Source organism: Oncorhynchus clarkii, chromosome 30 (assembly GCF_045791955.1).
Source record: "Oncorhynchus clarkii lewisi isolate Uvic-CL-2024 chromosome 30, UVic_Ocla_1.0, whole genome shotgun sequence".
Lineage (NCBI taxonomy): Eukaryota > Metazoa > Chordata > Actinopteri > Salmoniformes > Salmonidae > Oncorhynchus > Oncorhynchus clarkii.
The window spans coordinates 17,466,952-17,486,489 of record NC_092176.1 but is presented as its reverse complement, the minus strand read 5'-3'; the positions used below and the strand labels follow the sequence as shown (position 1 = coordinate 17,486,489).

General features: G+C 39.2%; 2 protein-coding genes across 2 annotated transcripts in view; both read right to left on the bottom strand.

Annotated features, from left to right (window-relative positions):
- LOC139389263 (bridging integrator 3) overlaps nt 1-7,968 on the bottom strand; it is a 35,927-nt gene extending 27,959 nt beyond the window's left edge. Inside the window, exons 1-2 of the mRNA XM_071135817.1 lie at nt 7,830-7,968; nt 2,392-2,440 (exon numbers count right to left, since the gene is read on the bottom strand). Coding sequence (XP_070991918.1) covers nt 2,392-2,440; nt 7,830-7,837 — 57 coding nt within the window. The 5' untranslated portion in view covers nt 7,838-7,968. The remainder of the gene's footprint in view (nt 1-2,391; nt 2,441-7,829) is intronic.
- Nucleotides 7,969-10,276: 2,308 nt separating this feature from the next.
- On the bottom strand, nt 10,277-18,294 carry LOC139389654 (early growth response 3). The gene is made up of 2 exons (XM_071136522.1): nt 17,836-18,294; nt 10,277-14,556 (listed from the first exon to the last, which is right to left on the bottom strand). Exons 1-2 carry the CDS (start codon nt 17,987-17,989, stop codon nt 13,448-13,450), a joined length of 1,263 nt encoding a protein of 420 aa, XP_070992623.1. The 5' UTR covers nt 17,990-18,294; the 3' UTR covers nt 10,277-13,447.
- Nucleotides 18,295-19,538: the final 1,244 nt, after the last annotated feature.

Here is a 19,538-nt window from a genome sequence, read left to right as displayed (position 1 = left end):
AGACAGGCCAATTACACAGTAACAGAATTACGCTTTGACTCAGAATCTCAAATATAAAATGTATTTAGATTTTGGTTACTACATGATTCCATGTATGTTATTTCATAGTTTGATGTCTTCACTATTATTCTACAATGTAGAAAATAGTCTAAATAAAGAGAAACCCTTGAATGAGAAGCTGTGTCAAACTTTTGACTGGTACTGTATATGAAAGTCAATCTCCTCATGTTCCGCAAGTTTGGAAATCACAGAGCATACTATTCCTTAATTTCCCAAAAATATAGGCTCTTAGCTATGGTTGAAAAGCTAGTGGTAATTTACTAAAGTTACCGGAATCTTCAGTAATTCTGGTAATTAACAGAAAGGCAATCTACTGTAACTTTGGTAATTTATACTTGAATAGCTTTTTTAAATGATTAATATATACAGAAGCATTCATTTTTTTATATCTGTGTTTATATTGTCTATGAGTTTCTAGTAGATAGACCATATTATTCAAGAGAAAATAGCCATATTAATGAAAAAAAAAGCACCAAATCAACAATGGCATTATTTTCTATTAACTCTGCAACTCTTCCAACTTTGGACATTTTTCGCAACTGCCACGAGATTGACGCCAAAACATTGACAACAAATACATAGTAAAATAAATAAGTTTGTAAAACAAATATTAAGGATATTTGATGAAACCCTAATTTAAACACCAATGGTATTCATTTAAGTTGATGGTTTATATTTAGGATAATATTTTACAGCTCTCATTCAATTTTATTTTATTTATTTCAGACATTTTATATGTGATAAGGCCACACAGAGGGCCAGAGATAATTACAGACACCTGTGATAATCTGAAGTACCCAAAAGGGCCACTAGATGTCTTGTGATAGATTCCTTAAAATCCTTGAAAGACACCAATATTGTGGTGGTTTACTGGTAAACTTCAAAGGTTTCCAGTAATATACCCTCCCTTTGCAACCCTACTCTTGGCTTTCATTTGACACCCAATTTGATATGGAACTTGTGCTCATGGGTCCTTTTCGATGGAAATGCCCAACAATAAACCCGTAATCTGAGCAGACTGGCTCCCCCTTGTCCTTGGACAATTATAAGTCACTCCAGTTCCTCTAATTTGTTTCATGTTTTTAGTTCTCGAGGTCTGGTTGAAAGCCCACACCCTCCTCTGCCTCAGATCAGACTAGACTGATTGAACAGGCCAGCGCTGATTATGGAGGTAGCAGGGGTCCCTTTTTTGTGGTTCTGTGGGCTTCTGGATAAACAGGCAGCTGCCCGTCTGTCACCGGAGGGAGGGCTGTCCACAGGGCTCCCTGTACTCTAGCCCACTCCCTGGGTCTGGCCTGGGATGTCACAGGAAGCTGCCCAGGAGCCTGTTCTTACTGTCTGCCGCTGCTGGGCCACAGTCAGACAAATTACTGTGGAAGTGGTTTTCCCCTAAGGAGGGTGCCCACTCACTGGCAGCAACCTCAGCCCCATCATATGGCTTGGACAAATTGACACCCCACAGACTCACTTGCCCAGGTTCATTGAACTTGTCTGACAATTTGCTGATGGTTACCTCTAGTACACTATGCTCATTTTGTGAACCTAGACTCATACGCCTTATACAATATCAAGATATTTCTGAAAATCCAAGGGTAACAAGTGAAAAATGTAGTTGGTCAGGATGAGGGACTTTATTTGGGTTTCCTCCACATTTTAATTTCTGAATGTGCTGATTATAGGCTCCTTTGGAGAATCAATAATTGGAAGAAGAAGCTGGGTAACTGATCTCCATTAAATTCTGTGGGACCTGAAACATTGTGTGAGGTTTATGGAGTCACTCGACAGGCCACATAGACACGAATTAAGCCTAACTCCTTCACTGCCCAGTACAGTGTGTGGATAGGGGTGCTCTCCCTCAAAGCTAAATCCATAGTTTAAAACCTGAATTTGTCTTCCAGAAGAAAATGTTGATCCTCTTCCAGAGCCACCACAGCATTTCAGTCTTTGTCAGAAGGACACTCATATTTAAAACACACAGCATACATTTCTAACAGCAAAATGCAAATTACTATTTTTAATTGGTTCGGCCAGAGTGCCTAGCCTTAGCCCATTAAAGAGGTACAAATATCAAGCTTGGATTGTTGCAGTCTGAAAGTCTCTCACGCATCAGTAAAACAGAGAGTTGTTGTAAGATCCCAGTATGCCTCTATACAACAACAAGCTAAATAAAGCCTGGTAGCGAGTGTCTAGCGAAATTATACATGATTTCATTATCTATTGTCTGGTTTCATTGGTGTTGAAGGTGCAACACTAATGGAAGCTCTTATGTTGGCATGTTAGATCATTTTTGTAAATTAGGGACAGGGAGAAGAGAGAATACTGAACACTTACTGTTTTGGAAACAATCTGCTTTTTTGGTTGTCCAATCTTGAAGGGCATCCTAGAAGCAGACAAAATGATCAATTGGTGGGACAGACACATACATGTACAACCACATTCTGCACATCACAAAGACAATCTAACACATCCAAACACAGACATTTAACTGAAATGAGAGGCATTTTTAAAGGGCTGGCAGACCACAGCAGGTACTCTGACTGGTAGGTAATAATGTGTTGTGAAGTGGGACCAAGTGAACAAGTGTATCCTATGGCTAAGTCACAGCCAGCCAAATGCAATTCTGTTAACCCCTGGCCTTGTGGAGTGCGTTTCAGGAGCCCTGTGCCTTGACTTCCTGTCACCACATCTGGCTTCCATTGCTAGCGGATATCACTAATTAGAAGTTGCAGTTCCCTCTGCTCCTAGTGACTTTCCTGCACCCCCCCCCCCCCCCCCCCCCCCCCAACCAATCAATCAAACACAGGCCCACATCAAACACAGGCCCACAATTGATTTGATTTGATTTGAGATAATGGGCATAGCCTTACAGATTGCTGTGATTTGAGACTGCAGAGGCAGCTCACAATGAATCACTCTGCACTCCTTACAGCCCCCAGTCAGTCTACAGCCTAAGCCTATGGTTTATTAAAAACTTAAACGCCAGTATGATGACAAGATCCAAGGTTAGCCTCCTCATCGTTTGATAGAAGATTTCAAGATTCCCAAATTGTATTAATGGTGTAGTGGTTAGATTAAGCATTAGGCTACATCCATATGCAATTTTCCTCTATATTAATTAAATTCATGCCACTGCTGCCAAAAAATTATGTAATTTAAAAAATATTGATATATATTTAAGTCCGAGACAAGCTTTTATATGGAGTCGTTGGCTCAAATGACTGGAAGTCTATGGGAACAGCGAGCATGTCATTGCGCTAACACTAATAGCAATGCACACTAGAGGTTGACACGGGAACGGGATTCCCGCAGATCCCACGGGATTCCGGCAGGAATGGGAGTCAAGTTCTAGAGTCAAGTTCGGGACAGTACGGGACAAGATCGACAGTCCACAGGAACGAACAGCACATAAATAGTTATTATTCTTACAAGCATTTCACTACACCCGCAATAACATCTGCTTAATATGTGTATGTGACCAATACAATTTGATGAAAATTTAAAAAATAATGTAGCCCTAATATAGTTTACTTAATAAAAATTTATAAAATATATAATGGTGATTTATCCCATTCCCTATCATCAGCTCACACTCTAACACATCACTGCACAGTCACTACTTTATCTCAGATGCCAACATAGGTCAGTGATTGACGAAGCTTGCAAGAGAGGAATTGCGTTCATCTGACTCTGGGTAAGTATAAGGTCTGCCTTCATTGCCAAAATCTCGTAATGTGGTTGTTCTCAGCTGTGTGTGTAGGGCAGGCACTGTCTCGTGAGCGTTGAGCAGTTGCCAAATGGAGCAGTTGCTATGGCTACTCACACACAGAGCGCGGGACAGAGACGAGCGGCTAACGGAGGAAGTTATTTCTGATTTCTGTGCGTAAAAATGAACACGGGCGGGAATGATTTTTATCAGGATGGGACCCGAAAGTTCTGGGGTTATATAACTTTTGAAAAAGTAAGGGAAACATTTTGACAGGATAAGAAGAGACAGGAACGGCTTTTCACACACCCGTGTTAACCTCTAATGCATCCCCCTACCCTTGCCACCACTGCTGAAAAAAATCATAGGGGAAATGCTGATACGTAAAATAGGCATCTGATCTGATGCTAGTTTTGATAGGTAACGGCATCTTTTCTTAAGGACATTAGTTTTTTATCCACCTGAAACCAACTTTCTAAACCATGTCGCGCTACATAAGTTGTTACTTAAATCACCAGAATGATGGAGAATCCACGAGGAAGAAAACTTTGTCTTTATATAGCCACTGCACATGGCTGTAGGATGTCATTGACGTGACACTAACAACATCCAAGGCACAAGATGGACGGTTGCCGTTGACAGGCTCAGTGAGGCAGCAGCTGCATCAAAAGAAAGGTGTGTAGACTAATGAGATGGAAAGGAGAGGGTGTGAGGTAGGGCAGCGTTGTGCAACCAGGAAACGCCACTGATGTGTGTGTGGCAGTTCCCTTAGATGACGGCTCAATCAGAAATCGCAATACAGCCAAGAGGCAGGAGGGAGTATTAAGTCCCTGTCAAACTAACCCTGGTAAAGCTCTAGGAGAAAGATGATTTTGATTCCCTTTCTGACTGCCAGAGTAAAGCAATGTTAAGAAAAAAAAGAATGTATCCCATTCATAAACCACTGTGTCATATCAGATCAAGTCCAAATTCTAAGGTTGAAATGGCTGATTTCAGGAGGAAAACATACGTTCACCTATGTCATACTTCTGATGAGCCAACACCATCATGGTGTTGTCACCCACTGAAATTCCTGTGGTCCACAGGGTGACTCATCTTACTACATGCAACGCATCACCAGTCCACTATGGCAGTAACTAGGCCTAACTATCTGAGCAACAATCTGGAGACTTTGCAAGGACTATTATGCTATGTCAACTGTTTGTTTAAACATGCAGTAACTTTCCAATAAAGAAGGGAAGATCATTAAGGCAACAAGGCCTGCTAGAGCTCTTGCAAAACACCCTGACTGTAGCTTAGGCTATATCTTTAACCCTTCAATACAAAAGATCTTGGCCAAGTAGAACATGCAATCTAGCCCACTGTAACACAATAGGCCATAGGCTAAGTATACTTATTAACAACAGCAGTCTATGTGGACACTGCCTTATTTGCTCAAATTCCCAAAGCGATCCAGAGAACGGGAGGCTATATAGAGGGGTAGAGGAAGGAGGATGGTGTATGCTGTGGGAATCGTTTGTTATGTTTCTTCACACACTGTGCCATTTTAGTAGAGGCCTGTACATTTAGAAACTTTGGTTAGCAATAAGCCCTGATCCCATGACCTACTCAAAGGGCAGGAATGACACAGCTTGCACAGAGCTACATTAGGTAGGCTAACTAGAGAGCACAACCTTCTCTCTTATGGACAGACTTGCAGCTTATTAGTCTAAGTGAACACTGCACAGTGATTACAGCAAGCCAAGCACAACAACAGCACAACATTGTGCTCAAACTACAATAGGTTAGGCCTAGATTTCAGGTTCAACAACTGAGAAATAAGATGGCATGTTTTGGGGGATTATTCTATAGAATAAATATCAGGTCAAAAATGATCATCTTTGGACATGTTCCAATACTTGAATTCAAAACAGCAATACAGTGCTTAGCCTATAGGTCAATAAACGTATACGGCATACTTTGACTTCATTAATCAAGGAGTAGGCAAGGGCCAATTTAAAGACAAAGTCTTAGCCCTTCATTTTTTATATTTAGCCTAAATGTCCTTACACAATTATAGCCCTAACTTTTTCTTTTAAAATGAAGCACAATAGTCCCAATTTTCCCAGAGTTCTGCGGTGGTCCACACGACAATATGGCTGATGGTGTAGTAGGGATGTCAAATGTTCAGCCTGCTGCACAGACCCTATGGACCGTCTAGTCTAGGGTGCCTGGTTATATTTTGCTTAGGAGCATTTTTTAACTCTCTCCATGTTAAAGTAGGAAGAAATACACTTAGTGTAGCATTATTATGTATTTGGACATATAAAACCGGTGTTTTACATCAAAAGGCCATGACAACAGGAAGCAGCAACAGTATAAATCTCAATGTATGTTTTGGGAATATAAATGGTACTTAACATTTTCCAACAGGATTCTACTTTATCAGGTAAAAACTACTGATTTTTTAAAATGTTGTGATTAGTAAAATCGTGATAATATGTTTGTCCTGGCTAGGTGTAGGCCTTTTGCTTAAAAGGGCAAACTGCAGGTGAAACAATAAAGCAGGCACCCCACCACTATTTTGGTAAAAAGCTGAGGGATAGGGCTGGAGAAACGTAACAACTCAAATTTAGGCCGAGCTACAGATGCAAGGACTGCCCAACCATGATATCAGAATTATAGTTATAACTGTGTGTTTCTATACAGTGTTTACATTGTTTACAAACATTGGATTAAAGCAAGCTTATATGTTGGATTCTGGGGTGGTAGGACAGTTGAACTAAGCTAATTAGGCATTTATAAATTATATTCTTCAAGAATCAAGGACTAAGCTGTTTCCTTACAGACGTCACTCTAGTCTAGTCTAGACGTATGCATGCCCAGGGAAACAACAGTCTTATTTACCATCACAGCTATTGGCTCTGCATGATTCAAATACAGAAATTATGCTGCTACAGCTAGAACAAATGAATAAGTTGGAACTACAAATGTGTACGCCATCGGCAAGGGGATACAATTAACTGGGGCTATTGCAAGGAGTACAGAAGACTGGTTGAGGACATTAGGAGTGTGATTGTTCTGATGAACCCTGAGTCAAATCACTCACGTCATAGAAGCTGGAGTGAGGGCCTGACAGGAATGCATCAGTCAGCAAAGTCCATAAAGGACTCTTTCACTGGACAGGACCTTATGCTTGGCTGTGCCGTCTGATGGAAGCGTGGCCTGCCAGCTATTGATCCTCAGCCTCAGCTGTGTGACGCTATCTTGATTATTTCATCACTGGCACATTTTAGCCATGCAAATGGGGGGCAGTCACAGAAGCACAAGAAACGACCGAAGATCTCCACCCAATAAGTCCCCTACATATATCAAAGACAGGTCTGAAGGGGTGGGGGCTAGCTAATGTGTATGGAAAATGTACTGTTCTGTATAGCCTGTAAGGGTATCCACACATTTAGGCTACGGTGAAATGTTGGCTGTCAAGCAAGTTCCTCCTGCCTAGCTGGTAACGTTTGCTAAGAATGTAACTCCAAAGTTGACAATGTAAACATTGGATTTAAATTCCTTAGCTAGCTAACGTTTCTTAGTACTTGCACGAAACGATATCTGCTAACTAGATGGTAGGTTAGCTAAATTATTTAATAGTTAGTTGGCTGCTTACTTAATCTAACAAGCTGAAGTAAGCAAGCCAACAGCTAGCTTGCTAAGGTAGCTAGATTGCTAATGTAAATAGATAGCTAACATTAGGTCCCTAGCTAGGTGCGCTTATGCTAGCGTTTGAAAATGAGTTGACGATTTTGTAAGGCAACTGGACCAATACTATTCGCTATATCTATTACGACATTAGCCACATAGCTAATTTGTATAATATATTTGTAAAAAGCTTGATCAGTTCTATATTACTTTACTGAAAGCTAAGCCACAGCCTAAATTCGCTGGCTAACAATTTAGCTTTTTTATTTTTATTTTTGTTGCTAACAATTGAGCTGTCGCTAAACCCCACAATGTCACTTGTCGAGGCAAACTGTTAGCTTGAAGGTGAATTCGTCTTTCATTAAAATAGCTGTTTTATCGAAATACATACCAGCTCATTTTGTCTGAATTTCTAATCCAGTTTCAATGGGCAGCTATTCTCTCAGCAAACCTCATCCCCTTTCACACAAAATAATAGATTAAGTAATCAGGAAGTGGCTACGGTAGTTTGTGTTCACGTGGGGGTCAAGGGGATTTTAACTACGGAAAGCAGAAAGGCCTGCACGGCACACTGGGTACCATTGGATATAAAATAGAGATCGACCGAGATAAAACTATTTCTGTGGGATTGTCTCTTCAGAATGTCATTTTTTAGAGTTTTAAATGTTATATTATAGTTTAGAAAATAAATTATGCTTCTGATAGATTAGCTCATATCAAGGAAAGATCAGAAATAAAAGAGATCCTGGACCTTGAGGATTTCGTCCTGGTCTCTGTTGATTTCAGCCCAGATGTGGAAGCATGGAGATAATATGGATGGAAGTATGATGCCATGCCAGTGGATGTAGGCAGATCCCATTTTCAACGTTCTTTAAAACCTGTGTGCCTAACAAAATGGTAATTCCATAGTAGTCTACATCTGTTGATAGGCATATAACATAATGTTTCAGGCCTATTCCTCCACCAAATCAAAGATAATTTGAGTCTGTGTACATTCTGAAATGTTTTAAATAAGAATGTTATCTTTAAAAAATATATATATATACATATATATATATATAATACTGAAAATGGTACGCACACAGTTTCATTTTCTTTATTCAAGTACTTTACATAGAAATAACAAAAACAATTGCGTTACAACAAACTGAAGTGCCAAGTTAACAATGAGGGGAGTACATCTCCCCACCACAAAAGGATAATACATGTCATTACAATATTCAGAATTTATATTAAAACCTTATTATAAGGTAATAGAAAAACATGAAGTAAAAACATCCACAAATTTTTCAACAAGACCTCTTGTTTTCTTTGAAAAGAAGCCAACAAAAAACAGTTCTCAAATCCTAGTGTGATTTTCCAAAATGTCCATATTTGTATTTCCGCAGTTTGCCCCATTTTACTAACGTTTAATGTTTTTATTGTAATAATTATTTCCATGCATAATAAAAATAAAATAATTGAGCACCACCTTTAGAACCTTAGGGTCGCTCTAAACATGTTTGGAACCTTTTCGTGCACATGCAAACATGAAGATATAATGAAAAGGAAACAGGAGATAACAAATACAATTTTCCCCAAAACATTTGAGTGCCATCTGCCAAAGGTTAACCTACTCTACTTAATATGGACCACATTGACAATTTTTGGAACCATCCTCAAAATAAGCGTTTAGGATAGCAATCTATCATCAACTTCAACAGTTGCAGCATTTTTGGGTCATTAAGATGAGAAGCGCTGCCAGTCATTTATCCTAGTACAAGAGTGGCCATGGAGGTTTTGTTTGGAACGTTTACTTTCAGTCTTTAATATTCTTGCACAAAGGCAGCTTTGTAGTAAATTAAAAGTAAGTAAACACAGACATCAGCACAGGGCCATCTTGAGTCGTAAGCTGACTGAGGTCACATTTACGTTTGTTGCTTCTGTGGAGTTCTCATTGCATATTGTTCCTAATCACCCAACCATGCAACCTAATTTGGCACAAACATGACTGTTAAGGTTGGCTTGGGTCCAAGAGTGAGCCCAGAACCATCAGGATGATGAGGAGAAGATATGAAGGGAGCTCTCTTATTTTAATCTCTTACACACTTAACGTATCCTCTCAAATCATACCAGAGCAAGACAAAAACAAAAAGGAAATCAGTCTAGAAATAGTTCAGCCCTAATTGACATGGTAATGTCGACTACTGAAAGTACTTTGTTCAGATCATGGGGGACAAACAAAGCAGTATTGAATCATGATTCATGAGGACAGTTTTTACTTTCAGATCTTTTGACAGTGGTTTGATATTTAACAGTAATGTGAAATAAAAATGTTCAATTGTTATATGTAATATAGACCATGCTTTTACACTGTGCAATTTGCATTAATTAGAAATGTGACAGATGACATCCAGTTTACAATGTTGTAATTACATGTCTTTGGGTGACAGATAGAAATATGTTGGCGTATTCTCCTCTCTTCCGAGCACAACTTCCACTCTTCTCACCGAGATCTAGATAAACACAGTATTCTTTAAAACCAAATCTCATCCAATACCAGAAACTCAACATTTGAACCTTCAGAGACAACCATCAAATCCACAGGGCTGCTATATGATCTGTGAAAACTGTCTTTGTTATTCTACCCTTACTGAAAGGCTTGCTGAATTAAAAAGTACAGAATAATTCAGAAGGTATTTTGCTCATTCTCTATGGTTTTTACATACCATGTACCCTTAAAAGAATGAAGACATCATTCTTAAGCACAAGATGCTTAAACAACATTTAAAACCACCAAATTATGTCTACACCAAATCCTTGGAGACGTTCGGTGTTCACTGATATAGCTTATGTTTCAGCTGTTGAGAATTATATCCCCTCAATCACCCAGAAAAGTTAAGATCGGTTCACTTGCTTGTGTACACACTTTCAACATTAAAGGCAAGAACTGAATGAAGAAATTCAAGGGTTCCAATCCATACAGTTTTTTAGACTTCACTTAGCTTATGGAAAATCACACTTCAATTGATACAGTTTTGATTCAATAGAGATCAGTGTTATTTGAGTGTCATTATAGATAGACTGTAATCATCTACATTCCACTTCTATATCCTTTATTTTTCCACTTTATTCATGAACAGTTATCAATCCTTTTTAAATTCCTTCCATACATCGAACTAGCTCAAGCAAAGTCCAGGAAATAATAATAATTGTCACCAAGAATACAAGTGTCCTAAAATGCACTTCAATAAAGCCATTGATTTACATAATAAGTGAGATGATACTGTATGTGTGAACTCGCCAACACTTTCAGACAATGCAAGGAGTCTGCTAATTTACCCATTTACAGTAGATGAACTGGAGAAAGACTCTCTGGGGCCAAATTAATTGGAAAATAAGTGGACACTCGCCAGGAAGCCTAGCAATGAAAACAGTTTTGTACAGGAAAGAGGGAATATGGCCTTGGAAGCACATCGGAGAATTTTGTGTTCTCTGAGAACAATGCATTTGTAAATTCTCATTGTTGACATTTTCAATCAAGATTTCTGAAGGTGTTTACTATCAGGCACATCTATGACAATAAGTAATCCATATCAAACACACAGAGAACACATTCGACTGTGGTGCAGAAATGATTTCACACGGGGCCTGATGGGACAGGAGGGGAAATAACTGTCCTTTCAGGGGAAAGACATCCTAGAAAAACATCAAGACCACAGCTGACAAGAGCATTGAGCACAGTGAAGACAACAATCTAATGTAGTGGATCAATTACCAAACAGTTTGGATTCACATCCCTGCAATGACTTGTATTATCCATTATTAGCTATACCTATACAGTGTTATAATTAGTGAAACTAGTTGTTTAATGGCTTTATAGATTTGACGCATTTGAGCACATTTTTTAATCAGTATGACCTAAGAAATTCATTTTCTGAATCTAGAGCCAATCAAGTAGTGTATAGCCTTCAGTCAATGCCAGACTTGGCATTTGTAAAATTGTATATTGCTTTACTGATCAAATAAAAATGATGATTTGTTTTGCATACTTATCTTTTTTCATATATTTGACTGAACTTTGGAATCCGATACATTACAGGTTTGTTTGCAATTGAAATACACACGATTTTTGTTCAAAAATGTTTTTTTGTTTATTTCTCTTATTAAGAACACATTAGTGTTTCCTCAAACCACTCCCCACTTACAACCCTACAGTAGGTACAAATAATATTAGATTGTTTTGAAATGGAAGATAAGGCACCCAATTTGGCACTGTCTCAATGCTCCAAAGTCTTTAGCAATGACTTGTTTTCACAGAACATCCTGCAGTATCATTACTTTAGAGGGAGCATTTTAAGACACCTTCTGCACAAGCATTCAATCAGTTAGAAATGTGTGCATTTTTATATAGTGTACATCTAAATACAATTGCACACAAATGCACAATTTAATACTGAAGTTTCCACAATCTGAGTACACAAGTTTAAGTAATATACCTGTATACATCTCTCACTGTAGAAAAAAAAAAATCCCTAATTTCTAAATTCAGAATCTCTCAAAACAGTAGGAGGTGTAAACATGGAAATATCATGTATATTCTATGGTAGTTCTTACAGGTGTTGCTCATCGTAACAATATGCAAAACATTTGCGTCCCTTTCATTTGACAATATCTCTAATTACATGCATGTAGCTGGCAGGTCTCTGTCAGTGAAAGCGCAGATAAAAGACCCTCTAATTCATCTCTGCTTTTATCCAGATGTGTCGTCGGCTTGCAATAGCTTACAGAGGCAGGCATTTCAATGTTTCAGTATTTTTCTCTACGCTCTCAACATTTTATTTCAAGATTGGTCGAATGTGTCTTAAATGCACTTCTAAATATGACCAAGAGGAGTCTTCGGAAGATAGACGAAAGCTACATAAAAAACTCTTACTTAAAATATATATATTAACTTAAAAAGAAATATATATATATATATGTTTATCTTGGACATCTTAATAGGCTATCTTTCATGGATGTGTGTAATTTGTAGTGAACATGTTGAAAATGTGTAATTGGTTCAATGACACATTGGTTCATGATTATTTACCATTAATGTTGCAATCCAGTTCACTGAGTGTACATCAGACCACAATAGTTTACCACCAAATACTGGTCCATTGACCACAGGATCATGTTTGGATGGACAAAGCCAACGATCCCTGGGCTTTTTAACGCTCATGTTGTGAGCTTATAGCAAAATACTTTTGAACCATTGAACTGTAACTGTGATGCAAATAATTGCAAAAAATGCTACTAAAATCAAAACTATTTTTGAGTATTTTGCGGCTACCAATCTGCCTAAAATCAATGTCGGAAACATAGTTTATGTCTTTGTAATGTTTGGTTAATCACAGGCACAATTAAGAAAACAAACATAGTCATTATTATCCCCATATGTTTGGCACATTCTGTTGAGAAACAATTTAAAAAAACAATATAATTAAATACTTTTTCAACAAAAAGACAGGCAATCGAAAGTGCAGTAAATAAGGTATCAACAACAGTACACAAATACAACCAATTGCACTTTTAACAACCAGATGAAATAAATGCATACATCCCAAACATAGCTCACCTTATTCTACGCCTAGTTGTAATTCAGTCTCAACCCAATTGTACAAAAATGTTTGAATCCCTCCTCAGTCAAGATTCTTGGTGAATTTCTCAGAAAACACAAGACATAATATGACTTCAGAAACTTGAATTGAATTCTCAATGATATGCCATGTCCTCTTGGACAGCCGGTGCCATGATGCCCATCTGCTTGCTGGCATTCACACAGTTGTTGGCCGCCCCGTCTATGTCCTCTCCTTACCCTACTCTTACAACAAAACAAGCCCATCTCCAAATAGAGGAGGGAAATATTACCTGGAATCAAAAATTAGGAGAATGTAAGAGAAAAAGTGAGAGAAAGAGTCATCTATTTTTCTCATTGTGGATAGGACCTTTCCTCAGTCTTATGTTAGAGCAGGGTGATGATCCATCCTAAGCACAGGTAGTGACAGTCATGATGTTGCCACCGCTGGGCCCTCCACTGCCACCACAGGAACTGGGGGGTGAGCTGTGGCTGCCAGCTGCCCCACTCCCCTTGTCAGCCGGCTTCTTGTCTTTCTGCTTGAGGTGAACTTTGGCATGTCTCTTGCGCTCATCACTCCGGGCAAACTTGCGTCCACAGAACTCACAGGAGAAGGGCTTCTCGCCCGTGTGCGTGCGGATGTGGGTGGTCAGGTGGTCACTTCGGCTGAAGGAGCGCATGCATATGCGGCACTGGAAGGGTTTGTGACCCGTGTGGATGCGGAGGTGGCGTGTCAGTTCATCTGAACGGGAGAAGCGTCTGTCACAGTTTTCTGCTGGGCAGGCATGTGGCCGCTCATGCACAGGGGTTTTGCTGGGTCTGTTTGGGTACTTCCGTGGTCGGATTGGTTTGAGTGTTAGCGTCTGTGGTGGCTGGTGGTGTTGAGGAGCAAGCTGCTGCCCGCCAATGAAACCTGGATGAATCTGCTGCTTGTCTTTGAATGCTCGAATGGTCTCAAGTGGTGTGATAGGTGGGGGGTTGACTCTAATTGGGTCCATGGACTGGAAGGGCTTGTGCTCCATCACACCAACCTCACCCTGATGATGGAAGAGGTTGTAATCTGGGATCATAGAGAAAAGGCTCCCGTCCATGGAGGGCTTGGAGGTGGTGTGATAGTCATTGCCGGGGTAGCCGAGGGCAGTGCTGGTGGCAGGGCTGTGGTGGAAGGAGACCTGGTCCTGGTACAGCTCGCTGCAGGTGGAATAGGCGGGCAGTGGTGGACCGTACACTTGCTCCATGTCTGAGGACTGGCCGCCCATGCTGGCCCCAGAGGACGACGTCTGTGTGGTGATATTGCCAGGCGACGGGGAGACACCCAGGATGCCAGCACTTACTAAACTAATGATATTGTTGTCTGAACACCAGCCGGAGCCCCCGATTCCACCCGACGGAGGAGTGTCGAAGGCAAACTTCCCCAGATAGGTGACGGTCTGCCCACTGCGGTTTGACTGGAAGCTGGAGCCATACTGGATCTCTGCAGTTCCCTTATCACTTCCCATCCCCAGATCCATGATATTATCTGGATGACAGGGAAACAAATGAAATACATTTTAATGAATAGTTCACCCAGCTGTTATAACATGAAAATGAAATACAACTAAAAGCAGAACCTGTTAGAAAAAACATACATGAAACTGTGCAGTACAACTAGTGCAGAAAACTTTTTATAAAGTCTAGAAGCTACTACGCTAGTCTACTCTAAATATGAACTTGCTTGATTTCAGTCAGAGCCCTCGATTAGTCCGAAATTCAGCTTCTCTGCATATCTCTGCATATAGTCTGCCAAGAAAATATCATAAAACAAAGCAGCCCAATACAGTTCATAGGAAAAAGTGAGCGGTGCTGTCAGACCTGCAAGTTTATCCACTGACTTGTGCATCTGAGACAGTGTTCTCTCTCTCAGATCCCACAAGCTCTCATAAATCAAGACCTAAACACCCCCTTTGATCCAGTCATTATATGTCTCACAGGAGGACAGCCACACTGAATGGCAAGATCTGATTTCCACACAATAGGGTGCAAGCCAGACACCACTGCTAGCATTTTCACAGATGCATGCATGTTCAATGTAGCTGCGTGGGTTTTAGCAGAACGAGATATCTACTCAAAATGAGAATTCAACTGTAAAGTATACATCCTACTCAGATCATTGGGTCAGCTATGCACATCTGGTCATAGCAATGCACATTTGGCCATCTAGCTAAATGTTATGTCCACACTAACTTTCTTGCTCTTTTGTCAGTGTGTTTTTCACTAGTACTGTAGTAGTCTGTCTTAGGTATTATATAATATCAAATCAGACACTTGCAATGAAAACATCCAAATGAATGCAGTTTTTGCACAGTTTTGTGCAGAAAATGTAACAGAATTCATACATCAACAGAGATAAATCAGCCAATCATTCACGTCACAATAAATTATACACAGGGGTGCTTATATATTCAGTCCCAGTAATTACTGTCTGTTTACCAGAATTTGGCTAAGGGCAAAGCATGATGAAGCAAACAAAACCAAAATTACATACATTTCGCACAACTATTCAACACATGAGGTTATATTTGAATTGTTGTGGAGATGAAGTAGAAGAAAACAAGCCTAAAAAAATAGCCAATGCTTAGGAGTGTGTTTCATCATGTAGGCTATTGGAATACAAGGCAGACACTATCTTGCTGTAATCTTCCTCAATATTTTGATTTGTTTGAGTTAAAATAAAATGTAAGCAGTGTCACAGATGTTGCTCTAAATTGAGCTGGTGTTATAACTTTGGGGTAAATATTGTGAGAGAACACCACTTGCACAAGGGACCTAACACCTGGATCTAGGTATTTCAAAAGGTTGCTCATCATAGGGAATAGCTATCACAATGTGTGTGATTTGAATGAAAATATCCAGTCGGATATGATCTGACATGAACATGTTAGATTATCATACATCGATGGCTACCTGGCAAACTCTTGGCTAACCTAAGGTGTGAGGCATGTCAAAGGGTTTTCATCTCCATTACGTTTTTCAAAAATCGTATTTATTTCCGATTAGTTCTAAGAACAATGCTGTATCTCTTAGTAGCGAGAGGTGATAGGCCTACTTATATCAGAGCAAATGTCATTTTGCTACTGTACTAGGGCACCGGGACGGGTAATGATAGAACATATATCAATATTAGAATTAGACGTGGTTGGTTCTGTGTCTTCAGTCATATATTTGTAAAGGTTATCTACAATTTTGCCTACAATTACTTTGCAAAGTAATAGGTCTAACATATTGACAAATAACAAATATCCATAGATATTTGATAATCAATATCGATTATATTTGGACAATTGTAAGTATTCATTGATGAACTTATAAACAATACTGACACTACAGATGGCTATATAATTCTGTAGTGAAATAGTTACACTACGCATTATATTTAATTAAGTTATTAAAGACTGTATAGGCCTTTATCTTTAGCTTGCGGCTAACCACAACTCTAACAACAATTAGGCCTATTTATTGTCAAATACATTCATTTTTGAGGGACACACTTTCAACAGGGTACCATAAAATTCCTCGTGTGTTGATATACAGTTCCGAGGTCCAATTGAAATGTGCTATATGGTACTTCTGGCTCTAAATTTGAATAAAATATGTTGGTGTGTCTGAAGCATATTTGATCTGAAAACATGTATGTGCTGCTATTAAGATTCGTTTCAATTATCATATTAAAGTAGGCCAACATGTTCTTCTATACTTCACTTTAGAATGGACAAACACTTGCATTCAATTTTAACAGAAGACATTATCATGTTATGTCACACATCTCTGAAAATGAAAGCTGCTGTCCTCTGGAGACTTGCATTCCAGTGAGAACCTAGAAATACATTTGTATATGTAGCCTAATCATTATGTTCGTATAGAATGCTATAAGGCTTATAGCCTAGCATACTCGGGAGGCTAGGCATGGGAAAGCTTGAAATGCAGCGCCGGTCGAACGCCCACTGTATAGGGGATGGCCATGCCACCTTAGCCCAATCCAAAAACAATATCTAAATTGTCGACAAATATACAAACAATTATTAATGAATTGAGTAATTTAATGTTGACTAGACATAATGAATGTATGCAACTGTCGTTTTGGTTACAGTGGCACATTTATTTATGGTCGATCAATCAACAAAACGATGGCTTCAGTTTAATTTAACAAAAACTATCTAGGCCTTTCATACCAGGTCAATTTATGCTTTTGTTTTGGTGAATAGGCTTAGATGTATGATCTTTTTTTATCTATGAATCTTTATCTATCTATGAATCTTACGCTAATTCGGACGTTTGTATACTTACTTTCACTTTAAAGGCATGCCAATCATTTTGTGTAAGTTTTCACCAGAGCAGATAAGTTCATGATACTATTAATTACTGTTTGACCTTACATGTAAATTGCAGGTTGTGAAATCGTGACGGTTAACTCATAGGCTTGGACATCGTTAAACTACGCATCATATTTCTGGCATAAATGCTTGCCTCTCATATGGTTAACACTAACAGCACTTGTTTTACATGTCATCAAAATAGTAGTATCTAACCTTTGTGAAATATGCTAACAAAAACTAGATCAGACTCGATTCAAATGAGATCGAGTCAGTGCGTAACAGCCCGAAGCGCAAACAGGTGCCTAGAAGATGTTCGCCGCGCGCGAGCTCCAAGACAACTGTTGCGGTGCCTGGGTGCTCTCCACAGCTGAGACGCGCTGTAGTTAAAACAGAGCCTTGATAGAACAGAACCCAATCACATCACAAACAAAGTAAACTATTCTTACCTGTATTCATTTGCGAGTAGTGGTTTATAGAATCCGTATTGGTGAAAATGTTCATAGACGTCGGAATGTCCTCTTCTGGGTAAAGACTGTCAGGAATCGTGTTTATTAAACTGCTCATGGTAAGAGGGAGCTTGTCCGCTAGTTTCCCTGTCATAGCAGTTATTTAGTCTGACATAAATGGCAAGGTGCAGGTGTCCGAATAGATCACGAACAGTGTTTTCAAATAGAAAACACAGTAGATGATGATCTATAAGGATTAGAGAGAGGAGGGAAAAAATCCTAGATGTTGTAGGCTATCCAAGTTCCTTTCAGAGACAGCGTTGATATCTCTCCGTTGAGATACAGTCGAACTGAATAGTCACAGGCAATTGTTATTAATCTAATCTACAATGATTCCTGTTTTTTTGCTTGTTGGGAGTTTAAAGTCTGTGAATCAATGAAACCGTGGTGGTTGCACAAGTGTAGCGCTGATCTGTATTGCTCGTATAGGGAACTCCAGCGCTTGCTGGTATTAAATAGGGGGACGGAACATTTATGTGACGTAGATGACCATTTATGGATACACAAAGCCAGACCGTACATAACACGTCACCAATGGAAGCACCTCATAGTGGAAACATTAAAGTCTGTTGCAGTAAGACAGTTTCAAGCGACGGATGAGTTCCGTGGAGCGAAGCCTGTTTTGGTCTACTGTGCTACCTGTAGACGAACTCACATTTTATAAAGTTTTCAACCAATTGGCATAGCTTGGTAATGAAGCATGTTGTTTGATAGGAGCTATTCGTGTTGTCCTTGAGAACACATTACACTTTTATCCTTTGTCATATTGGAACACTGACAACTGAACCACAAATCATAATCATTCTGGTCAAAATGCCATTAGAATCATCATATCCATTAATGTGTAAAGCTGTTTTTGCCAAATCATCGCAATTATTCGTTGTGATATAAAAATGAAAATATAAAAATTTGGCTAGACAACGGGTTATTGCACATTTGCATGGGTGACAGTTTTCAGCTTTCAACATATAGGCTAGTGAACATTGTAAAGCTAAGCTATGCTATAGCCTACCTACTGAACCAGTTGAATCCATACACAATATACCCGCCGGAGACAACTGTGCGTAACATTTTGAAGAAGGCATGTCAACTCTCCTCTTGAAAATGTTTTAGCGTGATTTAAGTCATGAATACTATATTCACATCTTAAATGTATGTACATGTATAGTATTATACGCATGTATTGCATCATTACACATTGTAGTTAAATAATGGCTTTATAGCCTACAAAATCCATACGAGGCAAATACAGTTTTATGGATGCGCACTCCAATTCAGACTTTTGATTACAGTGGGCTCAATGACCCCAACTTGTGTGTCTCTTGTCATAATGTTGCACCACACTGGCTTCTTGACGTTGAGCTGTAGCCTATACAGTAGAGTAGTCCTGCTTGAACTCGTTCTCACTTTATGTGCAAAAAATAAATAATCATCCCCACACAGTGCATCATGAAACAACTAACTTGCACAACATAACGCATGGGGTTTAATTGTCCTTCTACACTCTAAAACCCTTTTCATGCACCAACATTGGTTTACAAAGACAGTAATTGTCAGAGTTAATCGCTTGTAAATATTGCAAGCGCTCTGTGAATCCACAGGCTTGCTTTGACTGAAGTGGAAACTCCAAATAAGGCATTGAT